The sequence below is a fragment of the Tetrao urogallus genome (genome assembly GCF_951394365.1).
Source record: "Tetrao urogallus genome assembly, chromosome: 5".
Taxonomy (NCBI): Eukaryota; Metazoa; Chordata; class Aves; order Galliformes; family Phasianidae; genus Tetrao; species Tetrao urogallus.
The window spans coordinates 50,406,365-50,426,303 of record NC_136818.1 but is presented as its reverse complement, the minus strand read 5'-3'; the positions used below and the strand labels follow the sequence as shown (position 1 = coordinate 50,426,303).

Genomic DNA, 19,939 nt, shown 5'->3' with positions numbered 1-19,939 from the left:
GTAATTCTTATGTCTCTGTGATGCTATTTATAAAGTGTTTAAGTTCAGTTAGCTACATTTAAAAAAAGACTTAGAAAAAGATGAGATCTGCGTACTTAGTAAATAATTTTGCTGTAACAAAGTGTTTTGCTGCATAGAAAATTTGATCACAGTAACTACTCTTAAATGGTTGCAATATTAGACACAGAACAAAACAGCAAGTTGAAAAACAAGAAATTTGCACAGAAATGTTTATGGTAAATTTTACTTCAATTTGTCAACAAATGCTACTCATTTGAAGTAAAGCTTATATGGCAAGTAATATTTATGGCTTATGGTACTGATAGAACAGATTTTTTTGCTTGTTCTTTTTTAATTACACTGTGCTGCTGATATGACTCTGAAGATATCTGCTTATCAGATACCATGCCATTGTCTCAAATGAAATTGGAAGAAAGAAAGCAGGACCAGTGTCCAGCATATCTCTAGATCTCCACCTACTCACATTTCCTAGTGAAATAGTTTTAAGAATGGGTACTGTACAATTCAGAGATTTCAGTCTATTGGGGATAAAAATTTGAGGACAGAATTAAATGAATTCATGCTTCTTTAAACTCAAGGATAAACCTACATTAAAAACAGATAAAAGATAATGAAGTAAGCTTAAATTCTCCATCAACCATCTGGGATGAGTACTAGTTGTTGAAAACAACTACCAAATAGCATCATTTGTGGATGTGTCTTAAAGCTCAGGAAGAAAACAGGTTTTCAAGCACAAGAGATACATAACCCTCAAAAGATATAATCCTCCTAAATTCATTTTGTTAGATTCCCAGTAGAAACTGTATGAATTCAGTGCACAAAATAGACTAAGGAACAGCCTCATCTTAGATAAAATCACAACACGCACCAGCATCACAAAACTAGTTTGAGGAGATGCAACTATGACCTCATCTAATCTGACAAGAACAAAAAAATAGTCCAGATTTTTAAAGAGAAACTAAAACCAGTTTGGACTGTGCTCTGTAGGTGTGTTTTTAACTACATGCAGCATATAGTGGACATGCTCAGTACCCATCAAGATGACTCTTAATAAACAATTCGTAATAGATTAGGTAGAAAAACAGCCATCCCTCTTGTTATACATACCAGCACTGCATGGTACGTGTTCCTTTGAATAATTTTAAATGCTAAGTCCTCAAAAACTTGGGTGCTATTTGTACATGTAATCAAGAGGTAGAAAAATAGAAAGTCTGAAGATATACGACTTGGAAATTAAGTAATTTTTTCATTTAATGTCTTCAACTCAGAATTTAGTAAAGACATTCATTTCATCCTCTACTTGGAAAACCCTTAGAGCCCATAGACTAAGAAAAAAAATAAAAGGCAGCAAACACCTCATTTTTTCCCCTCCCATTTACTCATCAAGGATTTTTTTGGCATCTCTTTTTGGTTAAATAATACCCAATATTTTGAGGCCATCATTGTCTACTATTTCTACAATAATACCCGCATTTGGGGAATTTTAAAGCTAGACATTCATTGTGGAGAGAAAAGGTTGCCTAACTGCAGAATCACCATAAGTGATACAAGTAGCCAGAAGCCACATGGAGAGCCAGAAATAAAATCTCTTGATGCATAACAAGCAAACATCTAAACTCAAAAGAAGGTGGGTTCATTCTACAGTGCTTGATCTTTAGAATTCAAAACAAAAAAGGTGAGACTAAACTGAGTTTGCCATCAACTATTTTCTGATTTCAGTGTTAAAAATCTCAAGTAACAATTTTAAAGTCTACTTTTTCCACTATAGTCTAAATAATTAAAAATTATCCACCAAAGAACAGAAGTTACTGTTTTCTAACACAGCATTAGTATAAGGATGTTTTTAATCTCTGTACAGTTCTCTTAGTAACAATCATTTCGTACCACTTTACTTACCCGTTTATCAATGTCATTGTGTTGGAGCTGGACAAAGCGAGCACTGATAGCAGCAATGTAGCTCTGCTGATTAGAGAAAGCCACTCTGCCAGCACCTTTTGGGTACTTCAACTCTGGGTCTGTATCAATGCCAGCATAGCAGACACCTCCATATAAACGGTCCATAATCATTGCCAATTCAACTGCAAGAAGGCAATTTAAAAATATGGATTCAACATAAATAACAGTTCTGTTTGGTTTGCTGGGTTAAAAAGTAGTGGTATTTGCCTTAGTACGACTGTGTCCAAAGTCTAAAATTGCAAACCTACATGTTGGTTTTAAGCAGTTTGAAACAACTCTATAAATCACAGTAAAACATAAAGTCTAGAAATGAAACTTGCAGTGGTTGAACTGTAGAAAGAATGCACCTTGTAAGAGCAGGGATCAGATCAACTTTTCTGGAATTTATCATATAGCAAATTGAAACTGTGATGTTTGAGATCAAGCACTCAGGGTTTATCCCAGCACCAGCAAGGCTTGCTAACAGTAGTTTAAATATAAGGTCACTCAAATATACTCCTTTATTTAGAATCTGCTCTTTTAGCCTACATGTTAGGACTTTGAAAAGACATTAAGAAAGTATTTCATGTACGAAACAAAATTTGGTGAAACACCAGAAGTTATATTTAACACATGCCAACATTTAGGGTGAATTTTAATTAGTTATATTTCTAAAATATTAACTTGATTTTGGGTCTTTTAAAATGGTTTGCTGTTTTTCCTGGCATAAACAACTCAAAAGAAAGTTATAAACATTCACTCAGTAGACAGTGTGAGTGAATGGCTAAGGAAACATACAGAAAGAAGGGGAAGAGTTGAAGGAAATGGAGCAGAGGCATGTGAAGTGTGTGAAGACGTACAGTTGCTGAGACATTTTCTCTCTATAAGCTGATAGTAAAACAAATTTGATGGATGAACGACAAACGCTCAAAGCAAGGCATTGGGACCTGCCAAGTCAGTTTTTTTTTTTAATTCCAACATGTGAAAACCCTTTGGTAGCAAGCTAAAATTCAGAAATCTGAGATGAAGGGAAAAGATTATTATATTTAAACTATTGAAATTCTCACAGAAGTTGTTAACTACATATAGAATAGAGCTAATTATAAAACTGAATATGTTTAATTATTTAAATGTGCATTTGTGTAAACATGTGTCACATTATGGAAAGACCAAATGCTAATTTGTCCATTTGCAACAAGCAAACAAATGTCCAAGCCATTTCACCAAACTAGATCAAATTCATACTCCAAACAGTAAGGGGAAACTACCTCCAGGACATACAGACTAAAATATTCTTTTGCTTTCCTGCGATTTGTAACCATTATTTAGGTAATGATCTCAAAAAGTAACAATCTGGAATAAACAAGAGCTTTTAAGAGCATTTTAAATAATTTCAGCAAGTTACTCTTGCCAATAGACAAGGAATATATATGATTCCAGGAGGAAGAAACCACACAGTGTTCAGACATCTTACATAAAATGTCTGAATGAGACCTTGAAAGTTGCGGACAAGAGCTGGAAACTCACTATCTGCTTTGGAACATAACTACCTGTTTTCAAATGTAATGCATAAACAATCTATGAAAGGCCAAATGACATACAGTTCTGTGAAGTGCTATAATTAGAAGTGAGGTGATGTTTAATTGTTATCAGTTACATAATTATCCTCTCTTACAATTATACCTTATTTTAAGATGTTGAGGAAAATGGAAGCTGGCAAGAAACCTGGGCTAGGAGAAATCTTTCTGAGAGCAATGACTGAGGATCTTGCATACAGCTTCTCAGAATTATGGATAAGACTGGGCTTGGAAGAAAGAGAAAGTAAGGAGTTACAGTTGCGGGGGGCTAGGAGTGGGTCTGAAAGTAGCCTTCAGTACAGAGTGGGGCTACAAGAGAACTGGACAGGGAGAAATCTCTCTTCTGAACACAAGCTGAGGCCTTACCCATAGCTCCACAGGAAAGTCAGAGTTAGGGGTCAGAAAGAGGGAGAAATTACAGAGTTGGAAAGGAGCTTGGAGAAGTTTGTATTCTAGTCAAAGGGCAGGGAAATTCGCCTGCATCTCAGCAAGCAAATCAGGGTTAGGATTGAGATGGTGGATATATACAGAAAATCAGCCAGTTTCTGTATGTGATGCAAATTTGAAGAAAACTGTTTCTATCTATTATCCAAATCAGTAACCTATTTGGAAGATAAAAATTCAGGTTTTGTATTTCGTAGACAAAAAGAAATTAACTGACTTAGAAAGTGAGCTGTGATCTCGAGAAAATACAGGATATGTTTTCTGTATTCTATTCTATTTCTTTTACACATACTGTACATCTTTTCTACTTTTAATGTGTTCTGCTTAATCTGAAAACTCTATTACATGCCCAGCATTTTCCTTTTACTCACCAGCTCGGAGGGGCCGTGGAACTCCTCCAACAAAAATAGTCTTTCTTGGGTCCAAAGGCTGAGACCCATCCATCACAAAGTCACTGTCACTTAGGTTCCAAGGGCGAATTTGCACCTGTATAGGGAATTAGAGTTTATAGTTAGTAGAGGACTTGACAACTTAAAATAAAGAAAAAGTTACTAAATCATGCTCTAATCAACAATACAATTTAGTAAAAGCAGTGAATCAGTGGTGTGTGCACCAAAATGCCAAGAACGTAGCTTATCTAAGTGTTTGAGAGGAGGTGGACAATTAATTTTTCACCTCTAGAGGCCAGGCTTGAGTTAAATTTTTCATCATAGCAAACTCCTACCTCATTAGTTCCCTGTCCCCAGCTGCCATTTATAACAAGCAAACTATGAAAGGACTTCCAGAACATTTTATCACCTGTGCATAATTACCGATGGAGTTTGGACTTCACATTCAATAAACCACACATTTTTAAGCACTGATAAATGGAAAGAGATAAATTTCTGTGCTTGAAATACAAAAAGAGTTTATTTTGACAGTGCAGTTGCTCACTTTGTTAAGCTGAGAAGAAATTTTCAAACTACGTAGAGAAAAACTGCTCTCAAGTCATTTGGACATAAAGCTGCTCATATCTGCGTGTCGCTGTTAGTACATGCACACACTGACTGTGCTGTAATATTAGATAGTTCATTTATCTGTGTAAGCTTTTCAATACCATTTTAAGAAGTCAACATATTTTTATCTAATTGAATTTATTTGTAGTTTCCATTTAATCTGTATGTATCCATAGCCATGAAAAAGAGTAGCTTTGAAGAGTATTAGAGATGTTAGCAATAGAAACAAGGTACTGTATGTTCTATCATAGCTTTCTGCTTTACTTGTGTTTACCCTTCAGTTTATATATGGCAAATTGGACGTACCTAAGTTATAAATGTCTTGGTAATTGCATTCAGGACAAACAATAAAATAATGGATTACAGGGGATATTTGAAATTACCTGGTATTTAATGGAGGGAAAGAAGAGGAGATAGTTAAATTTTTCATTTCATTGCATAAAGCTTTCTTTCAAATAATGTGGAGTGAAAATGCTGAATCTAATTGTTTTATAACTAACATTGTAAAAGGGTGCATACTCCTGTGAGACACCAGAAGTACCAAATATAAAAGTTAATTGAACGTGGCATTTATCAGAAAGAAGCAAATGTTAAAACTGTGTTACGCTGATACAGAAAGTCAATTCAATGCAACACCAAGGGCAGCAGCAGGAAATGGACAAGTCAATTAACAGTAAGTAGTTATTTATTTATTTAGCTGAAAAGAGTAATAGCAAATGGGTTAATGGCCAGCAGAGGTGTCATGGCATAAGCTACTTACTGGTTTATCCTTGATGGTGGGACTTGATACACACAGGTAAAGTTTCCCATCTTCTTCCAGACAGGCATCTATCAGAGCTTGTACAGAGCTTTCTTCCTGGAACAGCAGGAAGGCATAACCTTGGAAAGGATAAAAGTGGAAGAAAAAAAGAACAGGTTAATTTATAAAACACTTTTTTTCTTCTTTTTTTTTAATAATAAAGAAAGCAACCCACCAAAAGAATAAAATATAAAAATTACAGGTAACTCAATGTTCTTAGTTTATTTTCATGAATTTAAATTCACCTAATATATCATACACTCATGCAGTATTGACTTCAGAATGGAAAAAAGAACACTTTCAGGATATGATTTATTTAATGATTTGAGAGAGAATATAGGCTGGTAACTAAGGGGTTCTTATTCTTAATCCAGCCAGTGGATACATGCTGGTGTCAGTGCTTATGATCTCACAGTGGGAGTATGGAATTTCTGGTTATTATATACAAAGAATGAATATTAGAAAAAAGAAAAACCATAAACAGATAAATAGCCAGTTTGGGACAGAGATGTTAACACCATAAAAATATAAATTATGGTTATACTACATGTTTGCTTTGTAAGTACAAATTATTTCTAAGCAAAATCACCTGGAACAAATTTCTACATTTTTTGTAAGCATTTTAAAACTCTGAAGTTATGAAACTCTGAGAACATTCGAAAACACAGTCATTCCAAAGGAAGGTTATCACCCAAGGAGAGATCATTGCTTTACCTTACAAACCACAAGCATGCTGTTAATAAGACACTGTGACACTCTAAAGTCAAAAGTTAACTTCAGCAGAGTACATCAGGAAATGTGACAGACTTCACAAAGTACAAAGTAAATCTTTAAATAGCTGCTCATTTAAGCTCTGCAAGGGTTTAAGTGTTTCTATGTGTACATACTTCATCTGAAAAAAAAAAAGAAGAAGAAAATGCTTACCTGAAAGCAACAAGCCAGAGTGAAAAAGAATGACATTTGTTGCATTTTATGATGAGTCCAAAGACTTGCTGTTATTTATATTTGAATACAACAGTTCAAAAGGAAGAAGAAAGCCCAACAAAAATTACTCCCAAGTGATTCCAAATTTTAGGACTTAAAATTAGACAGTGAAACTAAGTGTACGTGGCATTCCGTGCTCTTATGAATGCAGCTATCAATAAAGCTTTCTTCAGTTTTAAAGATCTGACCCAAGCAATCATGTTGTGCCACATCAGAAGCGAACCAACACAGCACACGCTGCAGCAGCAGAGCCATTTAAAGATCGGCCGCCAGGCTGAACACAGCTGCCACACTGAAAAGGACTTTCTATCATGCATGCTCTTTTGCTCCATAATCAGCACAAATTGTTTTTGTCACTGAATGTGAACATGTTGGCTTTGACCTTTCTAATTTGGCAGCTGCATGTCTTACAGGCTACCTCTTTTCAAAAAGTCTGCAGCAATTAGAAGCAGCTGGAGTTTAAGGAAGGACTCCAAGACTTAATCTGCCTAAGACTCAACTAAGCAACCACCCAATGGTACTCACTGTTTACATTATGACAACTTCTGGTATAGCTTTACACAGCCTGTTTGCTATAAAAATAGTTGTAACTTACCCTACCTTTGCAGTTTTGAGTGAATATTATTTGGTATTGTCTGTTTAAATAGATATTGCACAACTCTGATTTATTAGAAAAGAAAAATGAATAGGACACTGCCAAAGGATTTTCCTCTGTAGAGTATTATCTGCCAAATCACCTCTTTCCCTGTCATCTCCAGTTCCGTGTGACTTCCGTATGACTGGTCATTTTCAAAGGCATAAAAAAAAAGCATTAGCACCAGAACTTCGTCTATTTCAGACTTTCATAATCTTAAACCAGCAACATTTCCGAAGTTTCTTTAGCGTGTAGTCAAAATCAAAATTGGAAAGTGTGTTTTTTGGCTGAATCACTCAGCAAAAACATGGAAAACTGCTTGAAATGCTTCTTTCTCCTATGGAACTTTTCCAAGGTTTTTTGGGTCATAGTAAAAAGTTACACCACTAGTAGATGGAACTGACAGGCATTTTTTTGGATACACTGAATCGCATGATCATAAAAATCTCATGCTAGATAAAATTAACCTAATTTTGGCTGCTTAATTACAAGGGTAGTAAAAATTAGTACTAATTCTGTTTTCTAACCTGAGACCAACAGCAGCTGTGAACTTTAGTAAGCTAACAACTCGTGATTCTGGACTTCTGTGACTGGAACATATTGGCCTGCCTGCTAAGGAGTCCCCGTAGGCTCTCTGAAGTCAGTCAGGTAAGGAGATTACGGCAGCAATGCTTTGTTGATCTAGAGAAGCAAGCAGGCTGGACTGGCAAAGTACATATGCAGTGTCCAGCATTACTTAAGAATTTGGTGAGTGCACATCTGTTCCTGTTATTTAAGGACTTTGCATAGTCAGGATTAACAGAGATTGCAGAGAAATTAAAAGTAACTAATATGGGCAAGAAAGACACCTGCCAAAATTGGAAGTATTTTTTCTTACTTTCAAGAAATGCGCAATGATTGCTAATACTGATGGCCGAGCCTCCACAGTGCCACTGCCTGCATCTGCTTGTTCATACAGGCGTGTGCCTGCTTCCCTGGACAAAGGGAACATCTGAAGTGAACTTCATGGCAGAAGATGCACTCTGAACTCAGATTGCATTACAAAAACAATGAAAGTGGAAAAATATACCTGCTAAAATTGACATTGCAAAAAAGAATTACTTCACAATTGATAGAATTTAATAATGGTGGGGTTTTCCTAATAGGAAGAAAACAGCATTTTCAATAACTTCATTCATCATTTAATGAAGAGAGCAATCTAAACTGTAACTTATTCTTAGTTTTTATTAATTATCTTTTCCTGTCAGCTGTGTTTAACTGCAAAGTTTGGCTATGACTTTATAAAACTCAAAACACCTACTTCAGATATTGTATTCTGTTTTGCTGAATATTTTAATCCCTATTTCTACTACAATGAGAGATGAGCCTCATCCTCCCAAAAAACTCTGGGCCAGCAGACTTCTAACTGTTAACTTCTAACATTTAGAATTGGCAACTGTAATGACTTCAAGGTTTAAAGGAAACTTATTCTACAAGGACAGTGGGTGAGGTAGAATTAATAAGAACATTAGTTTTCAAAACAAAAATATGTTACTCCAAAAACACGAATTGAGCAAATGCCGAAAGCTTCTTCAGATGCCTCAGCATCATGTGCTTCAGCACATTCCTCTGTGCATCAATTTTCTTAAAACACGGTAGTGTTTGTTGTTTTTTTTGTTTCACTAAGGTTGTCTGAACAGTCTTTTTACTTCATGGTACAGGAATATTTTAGAAAGGTGCTAACAGTAACTGTGGAGATGTCTCACTCGCGCTCTAGAGGGGACTGAATTCAGTCTGAAGTTTTTCTCAGAGATTTCAACTAGTTCTGAGTTCATTTCATCTCTTCATATTAACACAAGCTTACCACTTTATGCTCAACTTGTATCTACAAGAAATAATTCATAAATGTTTTAAGTTCTTGTACTTAAGGACAGCAGTCTATCAGTTGCATAAACCATGAGTTCCATTTTCCAATACAAAGCTGGCAAGATTAACTTATTTCTGGCTATTAGGATCATAGCTACTTTGCAAATAAAGAAAATCATATATAATGAAGAGCTATATACAAGATCAAAGAGTATTTGAACACGTATATATGGCAGAGGTCTGCACTTAATCAATTGATTTCCTCAGTACCTGAGATCAAGTACCTGATTGCCCAAACTCAGCCCACTTGGAAAAATCAGATATTTGTATTCAAAGGGGCACATATTCTCAGTTTTATAACACTAATTTTGGACAGTGAGGAGAGCCCAATGTAAAGAGGAGGACTCTCTCCTTGCACACTGTATAGCAAGTCAGAACAGTCTTTGCGTATTCACGTGTATTTATCTCATATGCACAATGAAAAAAACACTTGAAAAAAATTGAACTACTTCTGAGGCACATTTTCTTTCATTCTGTCTTTTGAAAGTTTAGACAGGGTCTTTTTCTGATGTTTTATAGAATCCAACATGACAATAAAAAAAATCTGTCATCCACCGATGATCTCTTACATAACATTTCAATATGTAACATTATTAAGGAAAAAGTAATATGGACTTAAACTTGCACAGAAAATTAATATTCTAATTTAATATCTGTGACTTCATTTTTATATGGTTGAGATGGCTGCTGCAAAAAGTAGCTTTAAATGGATGTAATTTTTTCATGGAAGATAAATAGCACTCTCTCATTTTTCTTTCTGGATTAAAAAAAAAGTATTTAAATTGCATTGCAGTTGTACGAACTACGACTTTTGAATAGATTTGTTTTAAAAGCCCACAGTAAAGGAATATTTAGAATCAGTACAAACCAACTTACTAAATCAGTTAATGTGATGACAGAGGGTCATTGCTCAAAGTCACCACTAGTAATCTTACTAGAGGATGCTTTGACCATGAATAAAACACATTGCTAAATCCAAAGATGAAAGGACCATTAAAAATGAAACTCATTTTTGAAAAATAAAAATCCAGGGTGTTAAAAAAAACCACAGATTTTCTTTTAAACGTTGCAGTGACATGGCTGGATTTTCAAGACGACATCAAAGGCTTTAAATACTTAAGAAACCTTAAAATAGAAATGACTGTAATCTCACTTAGCTACTGCAGAAGAGTGAAATTATGTATTAGTCAGGGCTGCAAAGATTTCTTTTAGGCAGTCTAATTTTAAATAGAAGTGTATGACGCTGTCAGCTGATTCTTTTATCTAAAAAAGCTTAAGGTAAGAAATGTGAGCAGTTTAGCATGTTACAGCCAGACTCCTGTTTGCTTTATGGTGGTTGGTTTTTTTCCATGAGTACTAGATTGAGTCTGAGTAGTCTGGTAAATAAGAAATTCTCCATGTGCCACATTAAAGTCACAGTTTGGAGTACTTTTTGTTTGCTTTTAATTAAAGGTATGTTCTCCATATCCTCAGTTCCACAGCTGTGAAAAAAACTGAACCTTGAATCTGCAGAGTAATTAAATGAAGGTCACGTAAAAATTAAATGAAGCTAAATGGAAGACAAGATGTGCATCAAGCAGATCATATGGAAGGGTTTAATGAGAACAGATTCTGGATCAGTAGCCTCTGTGAAACGAACTGCGTGTCTTCACAATCCCAGTTTTACTATTAAATAGGCCATATCACTGAGGTTACCGACAGAGTGAAAGGTAAACATTTCACCTTCACTGCTAGTGACCTTAACATACCCCAAGTAGAAAAATCAGTTATTTCCTACACTGTCATAAGTACTATGGAAAAGTTTTTCCCCCACATCTTCTCCACATCTTCAGTGTAAATGAAAAAAAAAAAAAACAACAAACCGACCACAAAACTCACAGCACATCCACTTGCTCCACGAGGACAAGGGAAAGGAGCCCTAGTGTTTCCTCTTCACTGCTTCATGGAGAGGACAGCATTTCAATATCGATGCAGTGAATAACACTGGTAGTGATTTACAGGCTCCTTTCACCTCTAAAACATGCCAAGAAGCAGAAGGGATTTGCTGGTCATTGCTACCTGCGGTTTCTTTACAGTTTATGGGAAAACACTGACATCCAGATGCCATCTCAATTTTTCCTGTAGTAAAGATGCTTCTCCCCACATTTTCTGAAGAAATTTTGAAGCGCACCCCCTCCATTAAAAAGAAAAAAAAAAGCAATAAACCCATGGCAAATATTCTGAAAGGGAATCGAAGCCCCTACTTTTATGTGGCATTTTACTTCCACAGTGTGCAAAACATTGCAAGAGCAAATTTGTATGCTTGTCTCCTCTTTCAAAGGTCACCACCATTTTAAAACTTCAGACTTATGAAAGCATAGCAGCTCTAAATCAGAATCAAAGGGTATAAAAAAAGGCTATATCATACAAGTCGCTTTATTATAATTATGATAGTAGTCGCATGAATTAATTATATGACAAAGAGTAAATTTTTGATGAGGCAAGAGCTATCTCTGTGAAGTTTACTGGGTCGGCAGCATGGAATAGCAGGCATCTGCATGCATCAACATGAAAAAAAAAAAACAAACACAACTAAATTCAGAAGTGAATTTGTCAATTTCAGGTTGCAGTACTAAATCACTGCTGCTCTTTTTCATCTTCCACAGGGCTCAGGTCTGCTGCTGCTGCTTTAACTCTGAGCAGATGGCTGAAAAGAAACCAGCCTTCAAGTCTGTGGGAAAGCCCAGTTATCCTTGTTTGTCAATAAGCCAATTTCAGATTCTACTCTGCAGTATTAATATAGAAAAATTCTAGATAAATATGTCAGTAGTCTGCTTGATTCCACCTTCTATTCCTTACCTCAGCAGGAGGTAAAATGAATTGATGACATACAGTTTTCATGGCAGAAGGCAGAGACCCAAACATCCAGACTGCTTTTTAGCTGAAGTCAGTTATTTTTAGTTAAAAAATTTTGATATTGGATCTTACAACATAGTACCTTTTAAATTATGGGTTAAGTTTTATTTTTAAAGAAGAAAGGAAATTTCCTGCAGCTATGGGGCACAAACCAATCAGAAATTATATAAAGAGCTTCTCTCAAAGATCTTCAAACAAAAAGCACCTGACATCATTTATGCAGACCAAGAAGCCAGCAAGACATTCTCCCACGTGTGTGATTCCAACAGCCCTATGTGCAGACACACAGCTTGCACTTCACCAGGATTTCGTAACTCTCTCTGTAGAGGAACTGAAATTGCAAGACTCTTTTTAAGACAGAGTGCAGATGCTGGACTTGATAGTTCTGAGGTGGGGAAAACCAGGAAAGACAACTGTTCAGACAGGCTGTGTTCTCCATCCTTTACCTCAAGGAATCTACCCTAAGACCAATGCCTTTCACTCCAATAGAAATGTTGCGTAGGAAGCCAAAATCTTAGAGAAGACCTTCTGTTGTCTGACAGGGTCACTGCACACTACTGACTCTAATCCAGCCAGAACAGTTAGTCATCGTTCATCCAAAAGGAAAAAACATCTTTACTGTTTAAGAATTTTCCTAACAAATTCCTTGCAAATAAAACCACTGATCATCCATATCTGAAAACCATCCCTTCTGCTTCGTTTTTCTGCACACATACAGAGCTGGCACTATCATTTATCCATGAGGATGAACTAGGGAAAAAAAATAAATACCTACAAAATGCTAGTACTGTGCTGGAGCATTTGATAGTTTAAGGGCTGCACGTGAAATTCACTGCTAGAATTTTTCCCCGATCTGCTAGCCAGATGGTTTCAGCTGTGGTATCTGCAAATAGCTTGAAAACACCAAAGCTACGGATCAGGGGAGTGGTGTAAATTGACCACATAAAGGACACTGTGTGCACAGTGTATCAAGCAGTCAGGGCAGAAAAAAAGAAAAAAGCACAACAGTTTACATTCGGAGGATATTTTAGATCATTAGTCCATGTCTCTCCAGTTAATAGTACTTAAATTTAATTGGCGTTATTTGAGAATACCATGCAGATTAATTCAGTACTTCACCAAAAAACTACTGAAATTTTGTTGTTTCCTTTTGGACAGAACAGTGTAAAGAATTGAGCAATTTCAGCTTAGAGTAAGAAAGATCTCTTCCTTGCAGCATTCAGAACATATTTTGTGTGTTGGCATTTTAAGGCATTTTATCTAATCTAATCTTACACACTTTGTGAAATAATTCTGTAGTAAATGTTCTTGGAAGGTTCTTTTTGTTTCATTTTTACAGCTTAACTAAAATAAAGATAATTTTAAAACATCAAATTTGCAATTACTTGGTATTTAATTCTTCCCAAAGAAGATGTGCTGTTAGCAGTTTTTCCCTTAATAAAAAGGTTTCCATTGCTGACAACATTGCTTCAGCACTAGGTTTAATCATAACAAGTCATTATGTCAATTTCTGTGAGTTGCAGGTCAATAATAACTGGTTTGAATGTTCACTCTCATGTGTTTTTAAGCTCTGGTTGCTCAAGTCTCTCGTCTCTGTTGGCTGTATAGAAGAGACGCACCTTGAAGGCCTCAATGACAGAAAGCTTTTCCAAAACTCATCTAAGTCATTTTGGCTGAACAAATTTCTCTCTCCAAGTTTCTACTTAGCATGCAGTTTTCTGGGAGATCAGAATGGTACATTTTACAAAAAATATCATAGGATTTACCAAATCCTCTAAACCACTATGATTCTCACTTTATTAAACGAGAACTGCGCAGCCTCCACTGTGATGTAACAGGGCAATGATTATACGCAGATGGTGTTACCCACACACATCATAGATCCCCAAACGGGGGCGATTTTGCTGCCAAACACAGCAGTGGGATCGGAGAGAACGGCTCTCTGCTGCTCCTAGCTTTTGAAACCTGAGCGCAGCAGATCCTCTCCCAAGTACCATCTTCCAACACGTGGTGAATTCCTACTTCCAGTCTTAAACTCTGATTCGGGAGAATAAAAATAGGGCTCATTGCCTCCGAAAAATTCTTGGTGTGTGTTTTCAGATGATACAGCGCTGATTTGAAATTACTGTATACTTACTGTAGGGGTAGAATGGTGGGCATCACTACAGTGATTCTAGGAACAGGACAGTATAAATTACTGCTTGCAGGAATTTCTAGGGAGCGCGGATTTGTAACTCATGAAATGATCACAACTTACCAGGGGGTGCAGGAGGAATAAAAATTATTTCTGGATTACTGCCTCCAGAAAAAGTGAACCCACTGCAGGGCTGGTCCTCACCAATGATCCCCTTCAATTTTTCTCAACAATTTGAAAGAATCTGATGGTTCCTATATTATTAGCAACAGATGCTGCTCAAGCTATCAGCAAAGCACAAACTACTGTTATCGAGAACTCAATCTCCCTATTCATGAAACTGATTTTATCCTGGAGCCCATAACACAAATTAACCCATATCTTCCCGTTTATAAAACAACAGAAAAGGCAAAAAAAATAGAATTTAGATTTCTATGGTAGAAAAACAACTTATGGGAAAAAAAAAAAAAAAAAAAAAGCAGACCATCAGTAAAATCGATGTGGTTTTAGACACAGTTTATGAGAATCTGACAAATATTTAGCTGCTTTCATTTGACAAAAGCAGACTGCTTCTTTCTTAGGATTAACTGACACAAAAGCCCTTTTTCTATACTTCAGTATGTTCACATAGCAAGTAATACTTTCAACTTCTTTGTTCTGTGATTGCTGCCTTAAATCTTTTTAGTGCCTTAATCATTGAAGACCTTCAAGTACTGGCTAGAAAACCCTTCGAAACCCCACATTTAACGTCCCTTAGTGATCTAAAATTTTGTTGGATCCAAAATCTATTTTTGACAAGTATGTATGTTCTAAAGAAGGATCAATGGTTATTTCTGGGAGACTTCAATTAAGAAGAGCTTTAGTGACCTTTGCTTTAGATAAAAATAAAGATTGTGTGTCAATGTCAAATGTCTCTCCTCCCTCATTACATCATGAATGTGCTGGGAAAGGCTGAGAACTGGTGTTCTGCACATGCTCTGACATGCAGTTGACACAGCAGTAACATTTGCACAAGAAAGTATTTGGAAAAATAGCAACTTTACGCATTAAGTTTCACAAATGTGGACTTTATGCATTAAGCTTCACAAATGTGCATGCTTTCTGATTTGAAAACTGTGCAAAGTAAGAAGGAGAAATGCTACCTTTTGAGCTATTTCAGGAGAGAACAGATGTTTAACAAGTACACAAACTTCAGACTGAATTTGTATTGGAAGTTTTTATGATAAACTCTTTGCTAACGTGACTGAAAGGTGAGCGACCTTTCAATATAAGCGTGTATGAAAGAATAAGCAGTGCATTACTAGCAAAGATATTTATTCCACACTCTTTCTGGTATTGACCATAACCTGTTTTCTACAATTCGTGGAGGTGACATAGGAAGTGATTACAACTGCGTACTGACTATTTAGAACGGACACTTCAGTACTGTCACTGTCCTCCTTGAGCAGCATTCATCTAGAGAAGCTGTACAGTGTAACTAAGTTACCCTGACGCATCCTTTCTATGAGTTTGAAGGAGAAAATATGCTGCAAGTAGCACTTTTTTTTTCTTTAATATTATTGGGCTTTTTGTATTTGCTTAAAAATGTAACATGGACAATGTAGTGCTTAGGGTGACTAAGGAAAAAAAAAACAACTTAATCTCAATTACGGCATTTTCCCACAGGGGAATTTCAGACTCCTTCACTCTCTCCTACACTTTTCTTTCCAAGTTATTTTTTCCATACTGAGATATTTTGTACACTGGTTTCCTGGTAGAGTCCATCCTGGTGGTTTTAGGTTGCAGAATGGAGCTATTTGACTTCTGTTGTGACCAGAACCCGCCGCAGACTGATCAAAAATGAAGAAATCCATGTGACAGAGAATTTGGCTAGATGCTGTGACCAGACAGTCATTCAAAGAGAATCACTAGCATTTCTTTCCTAGTTGGACCATGAAGTGACACTGAGAACTCATTTTTCAGTCTGCTTAGGAACCTTTTAGCCATTATCCAATGCAAAATTTCAGTATAGCTACACAAAATTACTTAATATAACTTAGTTTTAGTTAAATATCCATTTAAATTTAAAATATATGATCTCTAAGAAAATTCACAATCAGAACTCATGTTTTCTTTCCCATACCAACACTTCATAATCGCTACAAATAGTGAAAATGCACGCCAGCCCTCCCGAGTGAGCCACGTGATGTGTAAGCTGCTCAGCGACTCGGTCTGATAGAAACAGTGTAATATACTTGGATGCTTAACTACTGTAGCATATATCACAGTAATATCTATCATCCACAAAAATGACAGAGTTGCATGCTCCTGAGGGCGTACAACTCAGTGTTCTTCTTTAGGAAATGGTGCAGTCAGTCATCAAGCTCGACGTGCTTGTTTCACAAAACACAAAGCTTTCTGCCGAAGAGGATCTGCATCCCCTCTCCACCTTTGCCCTGTCCCTGAATTACAAAAGTAATGATTCATCTTCAACTATTAAGAAGTAGAGCACCTCCTTTCTCTATAATATCATCTTTACGAACATTAAGATTTAAAGCCCATGATCACAAGTATGGCTCTATAACATCAGCTGCCCGATATATTCAAAAATTGAAGTCAGTTACCTCTGTACCACCAGAAAAGAGAACACCCAAGATGTACCCATGAAAAGTCTAAAGGTACATAAGATACTAAGGTGAATTAGGCTGCAATTCTAAAAGAAATAGCATTTGTTGTTGAAGGCAACATGAAAGCCAGTAGAGAATAATCCTGCAAAGCCACCTCAGAATGCAATTTGCCCTGCCTAGGTTTGATTGCACAAAAATAACTATATTTTGCCTCATCAGATTCTTGTTTACTCTCAGAAATAGAAACAGCAAATGGCACTGCTCTAGGGACAGACATTCTCTTACATGAAGCAGCTTCTTGAATGCTCTTTGAGACTGCTGTGCCAGTTATCAGACAGATATTTTACAATCATTATCACTTCACCACCAAGACTCATCAAGCACTGGATAGGAAGTAGCATGAAGATCTTTAAAAAGGAAGGCTTAAACAAAATTAATTGAAAATCTAAAAGCAACTTCTACACTAAAAACAATCTTAAATAGCAAATTAGTATGTGCTGCATGCTGCTGCCACACACGTCGTGTAATTGCATTGCTTTGGAACCGTGCTTTTCTGCTGTGGGAAGGCATAGGGCCTCCAAATTATGTACACAGCCTGAGAGATCAGTGGTTAAAGGACTGATCTTGTGTGCTTCTGTGTGGGAACATACACAAAGTTTCAAAAAGCACTTTCATTGCTTCTTGCCATACAGTGTGTTTCTGGATAAGGAACTTAAGTTCCCATTAAGTTCCCATACTAGAAAACATTCTAGAAAACGTTATTATCTCCAGCTTCAGCTTGTAAGATATGAAAACTGGCCAGGCACTCTTTGACGTACTTCAGCAGTACGATATTACATCATTGAGAACTAACAGAAAATAATCACAGAATGATGGGTTGGAAGCCATCCACAGTTCCAACCCCCTGCTGTTGGCTGGGTGCCACCCATCAGATCAGGGCCTGGAGCCCCGATCCAACCCAGCCTTGAGCACCTCCAGGGATGGGCATCCACAGCTTCTCTGAAATACTGAGACTAGTTTCTGTACAACACATCATTGCGCTCAGACAAACCAGATGCCCATTTCTGAATCTAGTTGGTGAAGTTAGAATTATGGCACCATACTTTATCCTTGTAACTATTCACTGCTGCTGCTCTTGTGGAAACTACCATCTCTACTGCACTGGCAGTGGAATTAACCATGCAAAGGGATCTCAGTCACACAACAAAGGTCAGACAACTGCCCATGACAGCATTCCCAGCTAGTTTACCTTGGAGACCATCAGGAATGCTCAAACAAGTCTGCTGCACCAGTGGTTTTAAACGAAAGCAATCACTTCCCAGTGTTGCTTTATGCAACTTTCTATATAGCATTCTTTTCTTCCTGAGATCTTGCTCATCTCTGTGCGCCCTGTAAGCAGTAGGTACAATGTATCTATTTTTAATCAAATAAATGACTGAAAAACAGGGAAAATACAAGAGGATCGGACTGTTGTACCACACGTCTTAATCAATCATGTCAATGCATTCCTCCATTGCAAATGCACCTTGTCTTCAAGTTCTGTCCCACCTCATTTTCTTTCTCTACAACATCTTTCCTCTTACAAGAAAAGAAATAGAAAAAATTCAGTAATTTTTGTCCTTGTAAAATGTTGTACATGTTCCAGTGAGTGCTAGAAAAATCATAGTTATCACTAAGAAAAATAAATCAGTAAAAGCTTTCTTTGGTTTTTGTTTTGTTTTGTTTTTTTTTTCCTTAAAGGTGTTGTTTTAAAGTTAGCAATGTGTTGAAAAAACTGAAAGGAGAATGTTTTTGAAACGTTGACACCATCTGTTTAATAAAAGAAGTAGGAAAAAAATTGTCTCTAGTTAGCATAAACATTGCTTAACTCAGCAGACCAGTAAGTAAATCAGAAAGCCTTCATATTTTAATCAAATACAAATTGAATTATCTGGATTTTGCCAGAGTGAAATAAACTGTCATGGAAATGTGTAACTACATTTGATAACTTACTTATGTGCATATTTAATTATTTCTCAACATCTCATAGGTACTCAGAAAATACTTAATCACAAGCCACATTCAGTTCCCAAAACTCTGTGGTGAAAGCCAAGTAAACATATTACAAACTGGGCATCTGCTTAGCGAGACCAACACATGGCATTTATACATTTTGCCAGTTCTGTTACTAATGCATCCAAGCAGATGCCAAAGGAAATAATCCAAAGACGCTTCAGACAGCGGTAATGAATTGGCCTTATTCAGAAGCAAAGCATTAAATTCACCTCATGGATGACACCAACATAAAAACACAGTGCTAAGCTTTACAATGCATAGGAGAGGTAAAAAGAAATGTTGAGGCAATAATGCAGATGCTCGCAACTAGGAATAGAAGCCTCTTACCCACATTGTCAGCTGTTGTCAACTTCTCTTGCCCTAGTGCAATAATCTATACTTTCAGTGACAAAACAGCTGGGTACCACCAGCGTTCTCTTGGCAATCTGAATGCCAAACTCGTTGGTGTTTCCTGTAAGGGCTGTTTTGATCTTCCAGATAATTTTGGTTTTGTTGTGGTAATAACCAAAATTTAACCACTGATCAAGCAGATCTTCCTCAAACACATCATGTCAGGTAAGATTTGGTATAGGTAACAAAGACCTAGAATACCTGCAAAACAGGAAAACCTGCATGGCACAGTACGCAGCACGCCCTAGTAGTACAACACAGACACATCCTTGTTGATCTGTAGTCCTCCAGGTCCAAAATCAGATTGCAATAAGCCTTGCGTGACTCACCATGCTGGAGATTGCAGTTCAGTGTATGTCACACAAAACTGGTCTACATTCACCAGGCCCTACACTTAATTGATCTTAATTGATGTGTTTAAGCAAAGGCAGTGGCTGTACAGGGCCAGTAGTATCACCATTCTCAGAATGCCAAAATCTTTGTTCAAGCTCAGCATTGTGAGAACGTTTCTGGACCTCAGCCCTGAAAGCAGCTTATGTGACACTGCACCTAAGCTAATCAACCA

General features: G+C 36.7%; 1 protein-coding gene across 3 annotated transcripts in view; it reads right to left on the bottom strand.

The window, feature by feature from the left end:
• The window catches only part of CPEB3 (cytoplasmic polyadenylation element binding protein 3), a gene marked incomplete at both ends in the record, with an annotated part of 75,699 nt that overhangs the window by 1,115 nt on the left and 54,645 nt on the right, over positions 1 to 19,939 (bottom strand). For all 3 annotated transcript variants that reach the window (XM_079536195.1, XM_079536193.1, XM_079536194.1), the window contains 3 exons: positions 1,918 to 2,099; positions 4,349 to 4,463; positions 5,733 to 5,851. In XM_079536195.1, the coding sequence (XP_079392321.1) occupies positions 1,918 to 2,099; positions 4,349 to 4,463; positions 5,733 to 5,851 (416 nt within the window). The remainder of the gene's footprint in view (positions 1 to 1,917; positions 2,100 to 4,348; positions 4,464 to 5,732; positions 5,852 to 19,939) is intronic.